We start from the raw sequence: 17277 nt of genomic DNA, 5'->3' as shown, positions 1-17277 counted from the left end.
AGCTCAATGGTAGTCTGGCATACTTGCAGGCCTGGGTTCCAGCACTGAGCACCAGTAAAGCAATAAAATTAGTAAGATTCTTAGTATCCTTGCGTTTTCATTCTTGGTTCTCTAAACAGTATATTAGTTCTGAAACCTTGGACAGTAGGGGTGTTGTCACAACAAAGAGATAGAAAAATTTTAAAGAATTAACTCCTTTTTAAAATAAAGATTATTAGGAAAGTAAACATTAAAGAGAACAAAATTTAAATCTACCTCGAGACCATCTTTAACATCTTATTTTGATTAAAAAAAAACAATTTTCTACTTTTCTACAAGATTATTCTCTAATTTTTAATGGATGAATTATATACTCAATAAATCAATATATTTTCCAATAGTGTTTTTTCTCACAACACACTAATTTATGCTTTAAAAAAATACAAAATGTGTCTGTGTATTCTGTGAATTAATGCTAAATTTTGCTCCATGGATATTTGGTCTTTTAGAAACACTGTTTTTTACAGTGTATTTCTAACTGCAGGCCATGATCACAGGAATTTGCAAACCTTACCTTACATTAATTCACTGTATTTCCTTTTATTCAACATGTAGATTGTATGTAAATCAAGTTACATCACCCCTATGCATGTCAAGATCAGTGAATAGGAAGTAAATCACTTAGTCAAAACATAAGGACTCTTGAACATCTCCATTTCATCAAGTTGCTGGAAATACTTCTTACAGAAATATAATCTTGACATATACCCTTTCCACAGGAAAGGCACACAGAATATATAGTGAAAAGTCTTAAGTTTGCTTCTCCTAATGCAGCTACTAATGCTCAGATTATATGAATCATTCCAAAGACCCTCTACATTTACTAGATTGAGTGTATATGGGTATGCATGGACAGAAAGCTAGCTCCCTTCTGTTTTTTGCTCGAGTGAATGCATATTACGTACATATTACATACAGCCTCCAGTCATTTAACCCCTTTGAGTAGAGTTCATGAAAGTTGAAAGGCATATAGAGTAGGACATGATGTAAGTAATCTTCAAGACAATTGCTTAGTGCAACCATACTGCTTGTATACAATTCGTTCAGATTGCAGAAATTTGAACTACAAGGATAGAGCAAGATCCTCTTTGTCAAAAACAAAAGATGTTTATCGACCTCTGAAAGGAATTTGATTACAAGTAATTACATAGTGAGAGTTTAGTCATAGCCTGACTCTAATCACTAGTTTCCTACAAAATCAAGTACATGAAAATGAATTAATGCCCAAGGCTATCCTAGTGATTTTTTAAAATATAAAACTTTTTTCCTTGGCAGCAGTTAAGCATTACTTTTATAAAGTGTATGTGAATATGCAATCTTAGTAATTCTCTTTCTTTTTACAGAACTGGCAAGGGAACTGAATTTTTCAGTGGATGAAATCAATCAGATACGTGTGGAAAATCCAAATTCTTTAATTTCCCAAAGCTTCATGTTATTAAAAAAATGGGTTACCAGAGATGGAAAAAATGCTACAAGTATGCTAAAATTTATATTATTTTAACTTTCAAAGTGACATGTGGTCAATATTTTAGATAAGCCTGTTGTTAGGCATTCAAATATTAGTTTAAATTTTATATAATTTTAATGATATAGAAAAGTAAAAGCAGAGTGATCATAAAGTATCTTGAGACTTTTGAAATTATACTTAATTCAGTGCTAATGTTTTACAGCTCTGGTTTTGGGAGTCTTTTTAGAAAAGTAGTAGGCATTTTGCTTTTGGGTGTTTTTTTTTTCATTTTGTCTGGCATTTTCTCCATGATAATGAAAACATAATTCTAGCTTCTATGCCATGGGATGGTCATGGGAAAGTGTGTAGAAGTGCAGAGAGAAGGATTAGTCCAATTACAGGAACCATGTAGCTGTATTTGGCTCTATCTTTGACAGCAGAGAATTCTCTGGTATTGTTGGATTTGGTAGGTAGTTGGGGGCAGGACCAGCAGGGTTAGAAATGGTGTTGTACTTAGGCTAGTGCTAACCTATCACTATGTGGAATAAGTTACTGTGGTCTTGCCTGTGTCAGACTGACTTAGTAATTCATTAAAATGCCTTATATGTGGAGATATCTTATTTTCACATTATGAAAGGAAAGGGAACTTATTTCAAGTTGTATCTAATGATAACCAGAAGGAGTGCAGGTATTTTAAGGCCTGTCTGCCTCACTACAGTGGAATGGACTGAGCCCTATAAAGACATTCTTCCCTGTAGGAGCAAGCACTCTTTGGTGGTTTGCATAATGACATTGCTAGCTGGAGAAAGAGGAGCTGAAATGCCAGGAGGGTACAAAAGCCATGCCTTTGTATGGAAAGTGTGTTGAGTAGAAGAAAGAAATTTAATTGGGTTCACAACCTTTTGTTTTATTTTTTCTCCTTTTCAGCTGATGCCTTAACTTCGGTCTTGACAAAAATTAACCGAATAGACATAGTGACTCTACTAGAAGGACCAATATTTGATTATGGGAATATTTCAGGCACCAGAAGCTTTGCTGATGAAAACAATGTTTTCCATGACCCTGTTGATGGTAATTGAATTTAGTGTTCATATTTATTGAATTGTTTTGAGAAAATTCGACAAGGTGTTCACTTAAAAGCAACTGAATTGTGATGTGTGCTTGATATAATTTCTCATTTATACAGCATTTTTTTCTGCCAGAGTCTGCAAACAAGCACTCTGATCACAGAGCAAACTTGGTAATGCCTTTTTTATGTCACACAGGTGACAGAGTCTGAAAGTACAAGTTAACCTGAAAGACGTTGATACTGCTAATGTTTATTTGCCCAAATGAAAGAGGGCTTAATACCTAGAAAATGCACTTCACTTGTAATTTTCTTTTATCTTAACATAAAACCTGCACCTCATTTATTCATATATAGGTGAAACTAAATTGTGATTTCATTTTTACCAAATAAGCTGGGTATTGAGTCAAGTTTAAGCATATACATGTATGTATACAATGTACGTTATTGTTCAAGTAAAATGATAAATTACCACTCTAGGAGCAAGTATTTAAACATATACTAGAAAAGTATAATGTATCAAAGAGTTTTATTTATTTAGCATTATCTTAACTTCATATTCTACCAATTGCTCTTTGGAAAATTTCTGTTTTATCCTGTCTAATAGGCAGTGTAATTGCTAGCACAACAAACATAAATGTCAACAATAATATACTTGGTTAAGTTATATAATGTTGTCATCTTCCCTTTAATATGTAGATTGAGGCTTTACCATCAAAGCATAATAAATATTTTACTGTATTTTTCAAAATAGTCTTGTTTTACCTTCACAATTAGGAACTGATTCTTAGAATGAATTTTGTCTAGAAAATGTTGATAAAGGCATGAAGACAGTGATATTTTTGAAAATAGGAATTTTTAAGTAGCAAAGTTAAGAGTAACAAGAGTCATTAACTTCTAATTCTCTACTTGTTATATGAGAAAAGATCTTAAATTCTTAGAAGGTGACTGTGTAAAGTTTCTGCACAAAATGATAGAAAATTTGAAGTATATCTATGTCCAGATAAATACCATGAGTAATAAATCATTTTTTTAAGTTTAAAAATAGTGTAGAACCTTGGAAAATGAGTTCTGTTCAAGGCTTTGTTTTACATATGACATCCTATGAATAAGCAAACTGCTTTTCCATAGATAAATATCAGTCTTTGTTACAGAAAATTCTGATGATTGGAATGTCCGAGTTTATAGGTTCTTCCAGTATTTTTCATTGGTGGGGGGGGGGGGGAACTAAGACAGCTGGCTAGAATAAAATGTCACCAAACACTAACAGTATTATGTTCTTGGAGGTGTTACTTAATTTTAACATTTTCAAATCAAAATATAAAATAGTTCATAAGGGCTTTTTGTTGTCTTTCTGTATTAAGATATAAATTTTCTTAGGGAAGTTAAGAAATGAAATAAATTTCACTTACCTCAATTATAAAGCTCATCTAATCTTAGGAAAATCATGACCATAACTAAAAAATGTTTAATCTAAGTTGATATATAGCCTTGGGTTGATGGAAAAATTAGTCTTCAGTTTGTAAATCAAGAAGTTCAGGATATGCACATTTTTTTCTTGTCTCTCCTCTTCAATGAACTTTTGGGAAACCTCCTTTCCTCACCATGACCAGACCACTATTAACTTTTCTCTCTGCTAAGGCAGAAAAAACACTTCTATAGCCCACAAAGTTATGTTTAAACTAAAGGATTTGCTCCCTCCTCCCTTTTGGATAGACTAATTAATAAACTTGGTTTCACAGCATCATCATGAATATTCAGGGAACTCTTTGCAAATGGTTTTCCACCTTATCTTTTTTGTATGTCTTTTTTTTTCTGTCTGTTTTATTTGTGGTTCTAAGTGGACTCCATCACCAACTTCACCAAGCCCTTCCATAGACACCACATCCCTTTTGTCTCTGTCCCATTACAATACTGAAAAACTTCACTTGGAGTCTCTTCTATTTTCTGTACTTTTTAAATCCTTTTTCCTAACATCTTTTTAGATTTTTTTTTACCCAGTGCTACTGCTCTAAAATCTAATAATCATTTATTTCCAAAGATTAAGTTCCTTTTCCTTTCCTATAACTTTTTTGTAAAACAAGAATTATAGTTGGGTGGCATTGATTAAATGTATAGTTTTTTTTTAAGCTATAGGTAATTACAAATTGGTTTCTTGTGGCTTTACTGTATTCAGTCTACCACAGTAAAAATTTTGCATGCTAAAACTAGAAAGATAATTTGACCATGAAATAAATGTCTTATTTATGGTAACTAGCTTTATATTCAATTAAATTCATCTATATATTTAAGTTACTGTATTAAAATGACCAAAATTGATAGAAATAGCTATACCTTAATTCATATTGTATTTTATTGTAGTTTGCACTTGGCTTTTTATTTTACTTAATGAACTAAACCAATAAATGATCCACATTCTGTAACTCATCGTGCATTTTCATATCTGATATAATTTTAGTCATTCCATGTGTTTTTATTTGATGTATGCTAATTCATTCCAGTCAGTCCAAATGTACTGTCTTCCATAGGTTATCCTTCCCTTCAAGTGGAACTGGAAACCCCTACAGGGTTGCACTACACACCACCCACCCCTTTCCAGCAAGATGATTACTTTAGTGATATCTCTAGCATAGAGTCTCCCTTTAGAACCCCCAGTAGACTGAGTGATGGGCTAGTGCCTTCCCAGGGACATATAGAGCATTCAGCAGATGGACCTCCAGTGGTAACTGCAGAAGACACTTCCTTAGAAGACAGCAAACTGGAAGACTCAGTGCCTCTAACAGAAATGCCCGAAGCAGTGGATGTAGATGAGAGCCAGTTGGAGGATGTCTGTCTGAGTGAGTATCCTCAATACCTCGGAAGTTTGCCTGGGGTCCCAAAAGATGTTAAACCAACAGAGCCATTGAAACAAACTAGAAAAGTAGGCATAAACCCTGAGCAGCAGGAGAAAGGAAAATCTGGTCCTGATGAGGAGATGACGGAAGAAAAACTCAAATGTCTGTTTGAAGACATTCAACTTGAAGAAGGAATTGAATCTGAGGAGATGACAGAAGAAAAAGTACAGGCTATTCTTAAACGTGTTCAGCAAGCAGAACTGGAAATGTCTTCAATTACAGGTTGGCAGAACGAGACATCAAGTGGAAACCTTGAGTCCCCTGCCCAGGCTCGAAGAGTAACTGGTGGGTTACTAGACCGACTGGATGACAGGTATGGAAAATGTTCAGGACAGCTTACCTTTAAACCATTTTAGATTTTTTTTTCCCCCGGTCATGGGGCCTGAACTCTGGGCCTGGGCGCTGTCCCTGAGCTCTTCAGCTCAAGGCTAGCACTCTATCACTAGAGCCACAGTGCCACTTCTGGCTTTTTTTTTCTGCTTATGTGGTGCCAGGAAATCGAACCCAGAGCCGCATGCATGTAAGACAGGCACTCTACCAGTGAGCCACCTTACCAGACCTAGATTTTTGTTTTTAAACAGTGACTTCTTTTCTAAATTACAAGTCCAGTTTGAGTATATGCTTGTTTTAAAAGCTGGTTCTTAATCCAATCTAGCTAGGCAAAGTGATTTTAAAGTCAAGTGTAATTAAATCTCGAAAAATTTGAAAAGCCAGCAAGAAGTTAGATACATGCCAAAGATCTATTTGTTGGCTTTAAAAGACTACTCTTCCCTAGTTGTTATTCTTTCCATATAGCAAGTAATTAATATTCACTTAAAATAAGAAAAGACCAAATCTTTTATAAGTATTAACACTTCTCATTTCCTAACTGTAAACACAAACATGCTACTTACACAATATATATCAAAATAAAAAATTTTAAATTATTAAAGTTTCACTATTTAGCAGTAAGCACCATTAACATTTTTGTTGAAGTCCTGGAAATGAAGCACATGCCTTTTCTTTTCTTTTCTTTTTTGGTGCTAGTCCTGAGGCTTGAACTCAAGGCCTGGGCTCTCCCTGAGCTTTTATGCTCACGGTTAGAACTCTACCACTGGAGCCACAATTCTGTTTCTGGGTTTTTGATGGTTAATTGGAGGGAGATACAAGTCCCATGGACTTTACTGCCCAGGTTGGCTTTGAGCCTCAATCCTCAGATTTCAGCTTCCTGAGTAGCTAGGATTGCAGATATATGCTGCTAGTTCCTAGCTATGTTCATTTTTTAAAAGAGCCTCAATGTAGGTAATACATAGAAGCAAAAAAGAAATCTGTCTTCCTAAGGAAGTTTCCTTAAGGAAAACACTTAATACTTTATGTGTCCTTCCTTTTTTTCTACATGTACTTCTTTACTCAAAGAATATGGTAAATATTTTAAAATAAACGTTTTGGTTATAACAAAATAACTCCCTAAACATGATACTGGCTCATTTTTTTTATTTACTGGCTGTGCTCTAGAAAGATAAATTTAAGAGTCACCAAAACACTGGGGGAACTCAACACCATTAGATAGCAGCTCATTCACAGTTACACATGCTTGAAGTCTGAGAATGACATTTTAATTATCCTGTACTACTGCTTCCTTCAAACATGTTTATAGATCAAAAAACCTCGTATATCAAATGATTTTTACAAATAGCAATCTCTTCATAATAGTAGGTATTATTTTGATTTACCAACACATAGGACTAAAAGATATTTTATTGGTAAGTAATGGTAAACTCAAGTTGGATATCAGAAAACTTGGTATTATTACATAACAAGTAGTAATTTCATATTGCTGATAAGCAATTAAAATGCCCCAAAACTTGATAAAGTTTTTAAGAGCCAAGAGTTCATAAAACATTTGAGAAATGAAGTTATCAAAAAGAGGCTACTGAAAAGATGACAAATAGTACTAACTTTGAATGTCTATGTTCAGATATAGTTATATATCTTGTCTTTGCATAGCAAACCATTTTAGATACAGGAAAGGTGTTCAATATTATTAAACTGGCTGAAGTCCCTTGTTTGATGTAAGCTCTGCGAGCGAATTACATAGGAAAAAAAACTACTGTGGGGATGGAAATGTGCCTAATGGTAGAGTGCTTGCCCTAGCATGTATAAAGCCCTGCGTTCGATTTCTCAGTACCTCAAAAACAGAAAAAGCCAGAAGTGGTATTGTGTCTCAAGTGGTAGAGTGCTAGCCTTGAGCAAATGAAGCTCAGGGACAGTGCCCAGGCCCTAGCACTGGCAAAAAGAAAAAAAAAAAAAATTACTGAGTACTATTGTTCCAGAAAAGCTGGAAAGTGACAGCCAGTTTGCTCCTAAGTAAACATATGTAGGCTAAGGGAGCTTAGATAAAATGTAGACTTAGAAGAAAAATTTAACAGATGTTCTGTGATCTTCCCAGTAACAGAGATTGTGTTTAACTGGGTGCTGGTGGTTCACTCTTGTAATCCTAGGCACTCTAGAGGTTAAGATCTGAGTATCCCAGTCCAAAGCCAGCCCAAGGAAGAAAGTCCATGAAACTCCTATCTCCAATTAAGCACCAAAAATGCCAGAAGTGGCACTGTGGCTCAAGTGGTATAAAGCTAGCCTTCAGTAAACAAGCTCAGGAATAGCAGCCAGGCCCTGTTCCAGACTAGCACAAAAATAGGTAAAGGTGTTCAGATGATCAAAATTTGATTTAAAAAGAATAGGCACATGCATTTATACATCATACATATAAAATATATAAAATACTGCACCCATTATTTTTGACAGGTAATAAGCAAAGACATTAAAAACAATATGCAAGCTACAAAATTAAGTGAATAGTCTGTACTGAAACTACAGTGTAGAAAGTGAAAGATTTCTAATAGTTCAAGACACTAGTCCTCACAGTAGGTAGCAAAAGGGTGCTCACGGACACTGGTCATAAATAGAGAAAGATGAGGTTCCATTAAAGGTGTTAAGAAGTGAAAAGGAATGGCACCTGGATCTGTAACTGAAAACCTACAAAGAATGAAAAATGGGGATTCTTAGGGATCGTTGCCGGAATTTCAGTTCAAGGATTAATTTCATTCTTTGTCGGGAAGTGGGTGCTCTTTGTGGTTTGATTTTGTTTTTCCAGTGTTACAACAGCATTTTGAAATAGCCTATCTTTTGGATTGGTGTGGTTGGACTGTAAGTATGTCCAGGAGCATTTTTCAAGATATGGAATTTAGCTTTTAGAACTGCAGTTTTCCTTTTTAACAAAAGATGTCAACATAAGTAACCAAGAAGATGGGAGTTCAAAGTTTAGAGGGTACTTAGAGCCTCTGCGGACCCCTCAGACCTTACCCCACTCATGACAGCCCTAACATCTTAAATTCAGTAACCAGGTTTGTCATGCCTTCAGAGACAGAAATATTTCATTGTTGGAACTTCAGAGCCTCTGAAGGCATTCTGGGAGCCACGGGATGCCATTGTAAATTTGCACGTTTTCTCTTTTGCAGTCCCGACCAGTGTAGAGATTCCATTACCTCATACCTCAAAGGGGAAGCTGGGAAATTTGAAGCAAATGGAACCCATGCAGAAGTCACCCCAGAAGAAAAGACAAAATCTTACTTTCCCGAATCCCAAAATGATATAGGAAAACAGACCACAAAGGAAACTCTGAAGCCAAAAGTACCCGGATCAGGTGGAGCTGAGGAACCAGCATTACCACTCACAACACATCAGAAATCTCTGGAAGAAACCAGCAAGTTCGTAAGAGAAGAGCCTAAACCCTGTGTGCCTGTCAGTATGAAAAAATTGAGTAGGACTTCTCCTGCTGACAGCAAACCAAGGCTTAACCTCCATGAAGAAGAGGGGGCCAGTGGGTCTGAGCCAAAGGTATGTCATCTGATCATCTCTGTGCTCCCATTGAAATTGTCCTGAGCACTAGACTCAAGATTCTTCACCATTTCTAAACCTGGGGAAAGTTGTAGCAGAGAGGTAGAAAGTAAAATATGTGCCATTTGGTCAAACCCTCCTTATATGATAGGGAAAAGGAATCAACCTATCTAGCCATTTTCAGGAGAGAAAAACCATGGATATAATAACTACCTTCGAGTCTAGTATTAATTCTAGTTAGAGTTTGTCTCCTTACTCCAAATAAGTCTTTTTTTTCCTGATAAGTGAATAAGATCTCTAGTCCTTTTTCTTTTTTCTTTTTTTTTTTTTGGTCCTTCAAACTATAGAACACCTGACGCACACCCACTTTAATGTTTTATTTTCTGAAAGTAGCTTACAAATTGCATAGACATAATTTCCAAGCCTAATGTAAGAATGCATGTGAGTTGACAGCAGTCAGCAATTTAAAGTTAGAAATATCCATTTTCTGAGTTGGTAATTGACACTTGTTTTTAGTCATTTTTAAACCTTACTGTAATAGAATTGTTCGATTGCACTTTGTGTTGATATGTAACTACTTAAGCACTTAAGACCTACTACAATATTTTGAGAGTGAAAAAAAAACAAATCTAAAACAATGGTTCTTGATTACTTGAAGTTTAGAAAACCATATTGTAAACTCCCAGTTCCTTAGAAGCCAGCCAGTGGTGTGTCAACTAATTGTATCTTATGATAATGTTCCTGTTTCTCAAAGGGAAAAGTGAGAGGAAGTAAACTCTTAATCCATCTATTTCTTCTGGTTTCCTTGTTGATTTTAGAATATAATTTAAGCAAATGATTACCATAATCTGTAATGAAACATCAAATGGATGCTTTTGAGTCTGTCTTGGGCCTTTGATTTCCTGACAAGAATGGTTTTCAGTTCTGATTTCTGTCTGACTTGATTCCTGCTGCTTTTTAAGGAGCATAAGTATGGGTGGATATTCCTTTTAATTGATGTATAATCAAGTATGTTCTCTTTTAAGACAAGCCCACAAAAATATAAGCAGAAGCAATGGCATGGTGATAGGCCATTGTAGAAAAGACCCTTCCAGGTAAACTATTAAATGACAAGTGACGGCTCTCACCTGTCATCCTAGCTATACAGGAGGTTAAGATCTGAGGATCATAGTTCAAAGCCAGCCTGGGCAAGAAGGTCTGTGAGACACAGCTCCTCTAAGCTTCCAAAAAAAAAAAAAAAAGCCAGCAGGGAGCTGCAGAGCTGCTAGACTTAGCAAAAGAAGCTCAGGGACAGTTCCTAGACCCTGAATTCAAGCCCTAGGAATGATACAAAAAAAAAATCAACAGAAAGGTTCTGAAAGTAAAGATGTTGCTATGTGGGGGCATACCTTTGGGTCACTGGGGAAACCCTGCTGGCATTGGCATAATGAGGGTTGAAAATGAAGGTCTTAACTTTGAATAGAAACCCAGCTAAGTTCATGAGTAATCGGAAATAATTTCTATTAGAAAACACTCTCATAAATGTTTAATTTCTTATAAATGGGTCTGTGCCTTTGCTGTTAGTTACTAGTCCTGTTCTCATGCCTGAAGACTAAATGAACATAAAAACCCATAATGGAGTAAAAGCTCCAGGGAAAGCTGAGTTCAACCTCACAAGAAATCCAAAAATATTCAGGTGAGTTTGTGGTAGCAAGCAACCAGGCCATCTGATGTATCTTCTCAGAAAACAGCCCCCTTTTTATCCCCTAAAAAATCAGGTCAAAAGTCCGGGTGCGGCTCTTTCAAGGATGACCACCTGCTGTTACAAGGTAAAATTCTGCTATTTTCCACCTCGTTTCCTGCAGTTACACTGAGAAAATTCCATTTGTTTTCCGAGGTCATCTTTTACCAATTCCTCCAGAATTCTCTGAAAGGAATCCAGATTCTAAGATTTTTCTTTGGGCTTCTCTCTTCACCTTAAGACTGGCAAAGCCGTATTTTAGGGAGAAAGACATTGACCAAATCGCCGCTTTTCCTTTATGGAAGGGGGCTAGTCTCAAAGGATTCCTTTATTTTATGTTGGAGTGGGTACTGGGACTTGAACTCAGGGCCTCATGTTTTCACTTCAGCTTTTGTGCTCAGCACTTTGCACACTACCACTGTGCCGTATCTCTACTGCTTGCTTTTTGCTGAAAAAAAAAATTGGAGATAGTAGTCTCACTGATTTTTCTGCCCAGGATGGCTTCAGACTACTCTGGGTCAGTGGGTTCATCATAGTCTTATTATCTAGGTTTGTTGTTTGTATTTGTATTAATATATGCTGTTCAGCTTTTGAAGCTACATAAGCAGATTTCCACACTTAAGATTGCAGGCATAGAAAACTTCAGTTCATTCCACCCATTCATTCTGCTGATCATGATCTTTTCATCAGTATGGATTCCTCTTACCTGTCTACCTTTTTGAATTATGAAGCACCTCCTTTAAATAATACCTTAAATTATTTTCAATACCCCAAATTTGCTACTCTTTCTGAAAGATTTTAAAATACAATAGAAAAATTTGTTTTCAAGTTCTTATTATTTACAAAGTTAGCAGCTATGTTACCACCTTCTGAAACCAAATTTTTCAATGAGCTAATACTTTCTATTTTTAATACTTAAGTTTGCCTTTGGTGAAAAAATAGTCTAGTTTATTATCCAACTAATATTTTCATAAATCATATTACCTATACTTCTATGGCAATATTAGCATGTTCTCATCATTTTTACAAATATTACCATTCACTTCTCCAGTGGGTACTAGATTTATGGCAAATACCAGTATGCCCTTACAATTAGAAATAAAGTCATCTAGTAAATACTCTTCACCATCACTTTCAAATAGAAGCTTTAAAATATTTGCCCCTTTGAATTATAAACTATTTGACATTGATAAGTTTTCCTGATTTCTACCCTTATTGGATAAAATAATATTTTGTGCTATTGGTGCTTTCTTGCCTGTACTTCATTTTTGTTCGAACTTTAATTTTAAATTCTAATTTTATACTAGAGCTTTACAAAAGATGTAAGTCCCCAATACAATGTGTATACTGATGTAAATTTTTTTAAAACTTTGGATAAATTTGACCATAGTATTTTTATTTAAATCACAAACTCTTTCTGTACGCAAGTTAAATATTGCCTAAACTACAAGGCTATACATTCAAGTCAATGGAATATAGATTTGACACTAGTTTAAAGGGCAGATGAGTATCTTTTCAAATGGATTTAGAATCAAAAAAGCTGTATTGTTATTTTTTAGAATTTATAACTACCTTGATCTTCACCTGTGTATCATATACATACGTATATATATATATAGTATATATATATATATAGTATACGTATATATATAGTATACATGTACATATATATAGTATATGTATATATATAGTATATGTATATATAGTATACATATGTATACTATATATATGAGAGGTTATATATGAGATCAATATATATTTAAATCCTGACATTTTCTTCTTCAAATGTATTTTAGGATTCTCACAAATATATATCATGATGTTCCTTAGTGGGGGGACAGACTTCAAGGAAATGTAATTCTTTCTTGCTTTCCCTTCTCAGAATGTCTTTTATTTTAAATGTGATGGTAAAGTTATACTAAAAATACATTTATCAGGACTTAAGAGACAGCGAGAGTGGTTCAGGCTCAGAGGAAGAACAGAGAGTCACCACCCGGGTTATTTGCCGCCGTTTTATTATAAAGGTATTCTGTGGCTGGATCATAGTAGGACTATGCTATGGTAACCAGAAACTTCTTGTGTGTGGTTTTGAAAGTTCAGCATGCTTTTTAACTAAATGGTTCTGCGTATGTTTCTTCATATACCTGAACGCTTATGAAAAAGGCAGCCAAAAGGAAAGCCAGGCTGTGTGGTAGTGAGTGTTCTGTGTGGCCCTGACATGTGTCCGTTGTAATTGACACTTGTCAGCATTTGCATCCTGCTTTTCTCAGGGAAGTTTCGTATGCATGGACAAAAATTCTCTCTTGCTGGTAGCTAAAACGTCAGACTAATGAAGTAAGATAAAGGAAAATGAAAAAAATGAAAAGCCTTCCTTCTCTGTCTCAAATTATTACTGCCCTAACTTTTTAAGTGGAAACCAGTGTTTCATTATCAGTCATTGGCTAAGAATTTTAGGTTACAGGTAACCTAAAATATAGTAACATAGTGCAATTCTTTGAAAGTTTCTGAAAGAAGCTTTCACAGATTCTTGTGCATGGAAGTAAAGTTAAAAGAAACGAATGTTTGCTAGAAATGAAAGATGTAGTTCCACCCTATAATATAGCACAATAGAAAGAAACTGTGAATGCATATTCTGCATATACCAACAAAGGTGTCTCTCACTAGAACGCAGCCTGCCACTGTCCTGAATACTCCGTGAGCTCTTTCTTGATATTAGAATAATAATACTTAGAACTAGGAAGCCATCTCTAATACACAGAGCTATGAATGTGATCCATTAACTTGAGACTCTTTCATTAATAGCTCTGCAGAAAGGAAAAGACATATTTATTGGATGACATATTTATTATAAAACAAACACAGCTATTCAGGAGGCAGAGATCTGAGGATCCCAGTTCAAGGCCAGCCTGGGCAGAAAGTCTGTGAGACTCTTAGCTCTAAGCTCCAAAAAATGTGGAGGTAGAGCTCCAAATTAACAGCAAGCTCAACAAGGTCCCCTCAAAAAGAGCATGAATCATGAATCACTTCTTTGGAAATTGTGCGCAGGCAAGACAAATACTGTTTTTGTGTGCATCTAGCATATTTGGCAATCTTCAACTTGCTATCTTAAATTCATAATCAGGTCTCTGGACTATAACAGGTGTGAATCTGCAGATGTATTTTTTGGAAGGTATTAAAGCCAGGCCTGATCTTTAACTCTTCATTTCATAATTTTCCTCATGGCATTTCTAGTTTCCTCAAGACATTTCTATTTTCAAGTGAAACATCTTGGAAAAAGCACACCAGACATCCTGTTTTTAACTTGCTTTGTATGCTTAACATGTGACATACTTGTGTTACATGCAAACCTACCTCCCTCATTTATAATTCTTGTCCTTTATGAAAGTAGACTGTCCTCTGTCAAAGACAGAATAAACAATTTTGCAAAAGCCAAATAAAATTGGCAGGCAAGGAATAAAGAAAAATTTTCCTAAAGAAGACAAAACAAGAACAACACAGTACCCCTAGGTCAGTCATTTCCTAGTCAGTCTAGTCACGAACCAGCAGCAAGTTAGCTTTTAAGTCAGTTTATTACTTAAGTATTTGAGCTTCACATGAGCTTACTTGTGTATGAGGCATTAGTGTGTTTTAAAAGGCCCTTGAGTTTGAAAGAGCAAAATAAACTATGATTCTATAGGCTTTGTAAAGCAGGCACCTCCTCAAATTCCACTGCTTGGCAGCTGGTGTAATTTTTAGGGAGAATAAGTAGAATCATCCGTGAATGGGTCTTATAACTGGGAAGAGCATTGTATAAACAATAAAATCATTTGCCATTAAGCTTTAAGAAATATCCGTTATATATGACAGAGAAACCAAAAGCTAAAGACTACCTGTAATGATCATTAGAAGTTATAAGTATAGCAAAGAAACTTTAGGTTGCTTATCTGGGACTCTTTTCCGGTCAATATTTTTCTGTTCAGACTTTTGGAGCACGTAGAATCACATTTCCAGTGTTTTTCTCCTAACTCCATATGTTGATGTCTTTCTGTCCTCACTCTAGATGTCAAAGTTCAAGGACTACATTAGAATATGATCAGTATGACATAGGAATGATCTTGTTGAGAAATAACATGGGAATGTTAAGATCTAAGAGGTCAGGAGACCAAAATTCTATTTCCTAGATGACAAAGCTGAAGCTTAGAAGTGAATTGACTTAAAAATCTCTGAGCTGAGCAACAGCAGTTCTGGGATCAGAACCTACTTAATACCTTGATCCTCTCCTGAAAGCTTTGCCCCACAACACTATGTTCCTATTGAAAACAGATGAAAAGGGAAACAGAGTACCTTCTGCTAGACTGAATTGTACATTTGGTCATGCAAGCCTTACCAGTGGCACAGGAGAGGGTGGCACTAGGCCTCATGGTGGAAAAACTAGTTGATGAGGCTGAAATGTTAAAAATTTGACCTATCTCATGGCTATTGTCCAACCCTGGGCATAGTTACACCGTTTAGCTTAGTAATCTCTCTAGCACTAGTAGCTCAGTGCTAAAAACGTTGTGTTATTCTGTCACTTCCAGAGCTAGCTTTAGCTGGAAAGCATCTCTGCAGAGAAACAATTCTGTTGCCACAGCCTGGGCAAATCTTCTCAGCATTCAGTTTATATAATAAATAAGGTGACAGTACAATTTTATGGCTTTCTCATTGACTTTTTATGAAGTGGTTAATTTTTTAACATAACTTTTTCAAATTTCTGGAATAAGTTAAAAGTTCCACGGTGAATGGGAGAATATGCAAAACTTTACTAGCATATTTGTTTATTTGTATGTAGTTGGAGTAACACCACAGTTTCAAAAGCTTAGAAGCAACTTCAATTATTAATTTGTGAGTTACTTTACCTTGTTTGCTTACCATATGCAGTTATTTCAAAGGTAAAACCCTGCATTGAACTCATAGCCAAACTACTATGATGTTTGGTTAATATTCAAATAACTGATTTTTTCAAGTTTTGATGATTTTTTTCCTAGCTTGTAGTTAAGTGTTAACACATTTTCCCCAAATCACACAATTTAGAAGTCTATTAATTTCTGTATAACTATTTCATCTCCCAAAACAACGCTTTCTACAAACTTCAGGCTATTTTTACATACACATGTACTCCTAAGTGTGTACACACACACACACACTCACTCACTCAGGTCCTCACATAATGAGTTTCTTACTAACTTGCTTTTTCCAAATATATCACATCTTTCTTTGTTTGTTTTTGGTCATGGGGCCTGAACTCTGGGCCTGGGCATTGTCCCTCAGCTCTTCAGCTCAAGGCTAGAGCTCTACCACTTGAGCAACAGTGCCACTTCTAGCTTTTTCTGTTTATGTGGTTCCGAGGAATTGAACCCAGGGCCTCATGCATGCCAGGCAAGCACTCTACCACTGAGCTACCTTCCCAGCCCTCACATCTGATTTTTAAAAAGTCAAAGTTTTAATGTGAGCAATAATATCATGAGTCTATGGTTCAAGAAGACCACCATTAAGGAAATCACATGCATGCTTAGTATGCACAGAGTTCAGCACTGCATTATGGAAGTTTGGTTCACTTTTTCCTATACCACCACCCCATTTCCTCTAAAGACAAACTGCCTTTCAACACATCATTCTTAACCTTTACCTTGCATTTAGGACATCTTTTGCTATTTAGGAGTCAAGTTTCACAAACTTAAATGTGAACAAACACTCAGCAGATCACACAATGATTTAAACACAAATGAAAACATGGGACTAACCTTTTCTATAGCAACTGAGTTGTATAATGCAAGTGCAGTAATTTTTTTTTTGGCGGGGGGGTGGGGGGTCAGTTGTGGGGCTTGAACTCTGTCCCTAAACTCTTCAGCTCAAGGCAAGTGCTCCACCACAGCACCACTTATGGTTTTCTGGTGGTTAATTGGAGATAAGAGTCTCATGGACTTCCCTGTCCGAGTTGGCTTTGAACCGTGATCCCCAGATCTCAGCCTCCTGAGTAGCTAGGATTACAGGTGTGAGCCACTGGCGCCCTGCTAAGTGCAGGAATTTTTTTAAAATAATTTTTAAGTTTTAAAATTTTACTACCCTTGGTCAAAACTGTATGTAATTAAATCAATGGGTAAGTTAGGCTTACATCAAAGCAAATTGATAACTTTCACATTGGTAATTAGGACAGAAAAGTAAAAACAAAGTGCAGTGCTTCTATGACCAGAAACTACCCCCAGGCCTTCTACTGAAAGGT

General features: G+C 35.8%; 1 protein-coding gene across 7 annotated transcripts in view; it reads left to right on the top strand.

Moving 5' to 3' along the window:
• Positions 1–17277, top strand: part of Ank3 (ankyrin 3, node of Ranvier (ankyrin G)) — a 292644-nt gene that overhangs the window by 262225 nt on the left and 13142 nt on the right. For 2 of the 7 annotated variants that reach the window (XM_013017145.1, XM_013017147.1), the window contains 6 exons: positions 1383–1514; positions 2414–2557; positions 5081–5389; positions 5669–5759; positions 8941–9319; positions 11077–11127. In XM_013017145.1, coding sequence (XP_012872599.1) covers positions 1383–1514; positions 2414–2557; positions 5081–5389; positions 5669–5759; positions 8941–9319; positions 11077–11127 — 1106 coding nt within the window. Of the gene's footprint in view, positions 1–1382; positions 1515–2413; positions 2558–5080; positions 5760–8940; positions 9320–11076; positions 11128–17277 lie in introns of all 7 variants that reach the window. The other 5 variants (XM_013017144.1, XM_013017146.1, XM_013017142.1 and 2 more) reach the window with 4 other exon arrangements.

This window comes from Dipodomys ordii, unplaced genomic scaffold, assembly GCF_000151885.1.
Source record: "Dipodomys ordii isolate 6190 unplaced genomic scaffold, Dord_2.0 Scaffold34, whole genome shotgun sequence".
NCBI lineage: Eukaryota > Metazoa > Chordata > Mammalia > Rodentia > Heteromyidae > Dipodomys > Dipodomys ordii.
This window is presented reverse-complemented; position numbering and strand designations above follow the sequence as displayed.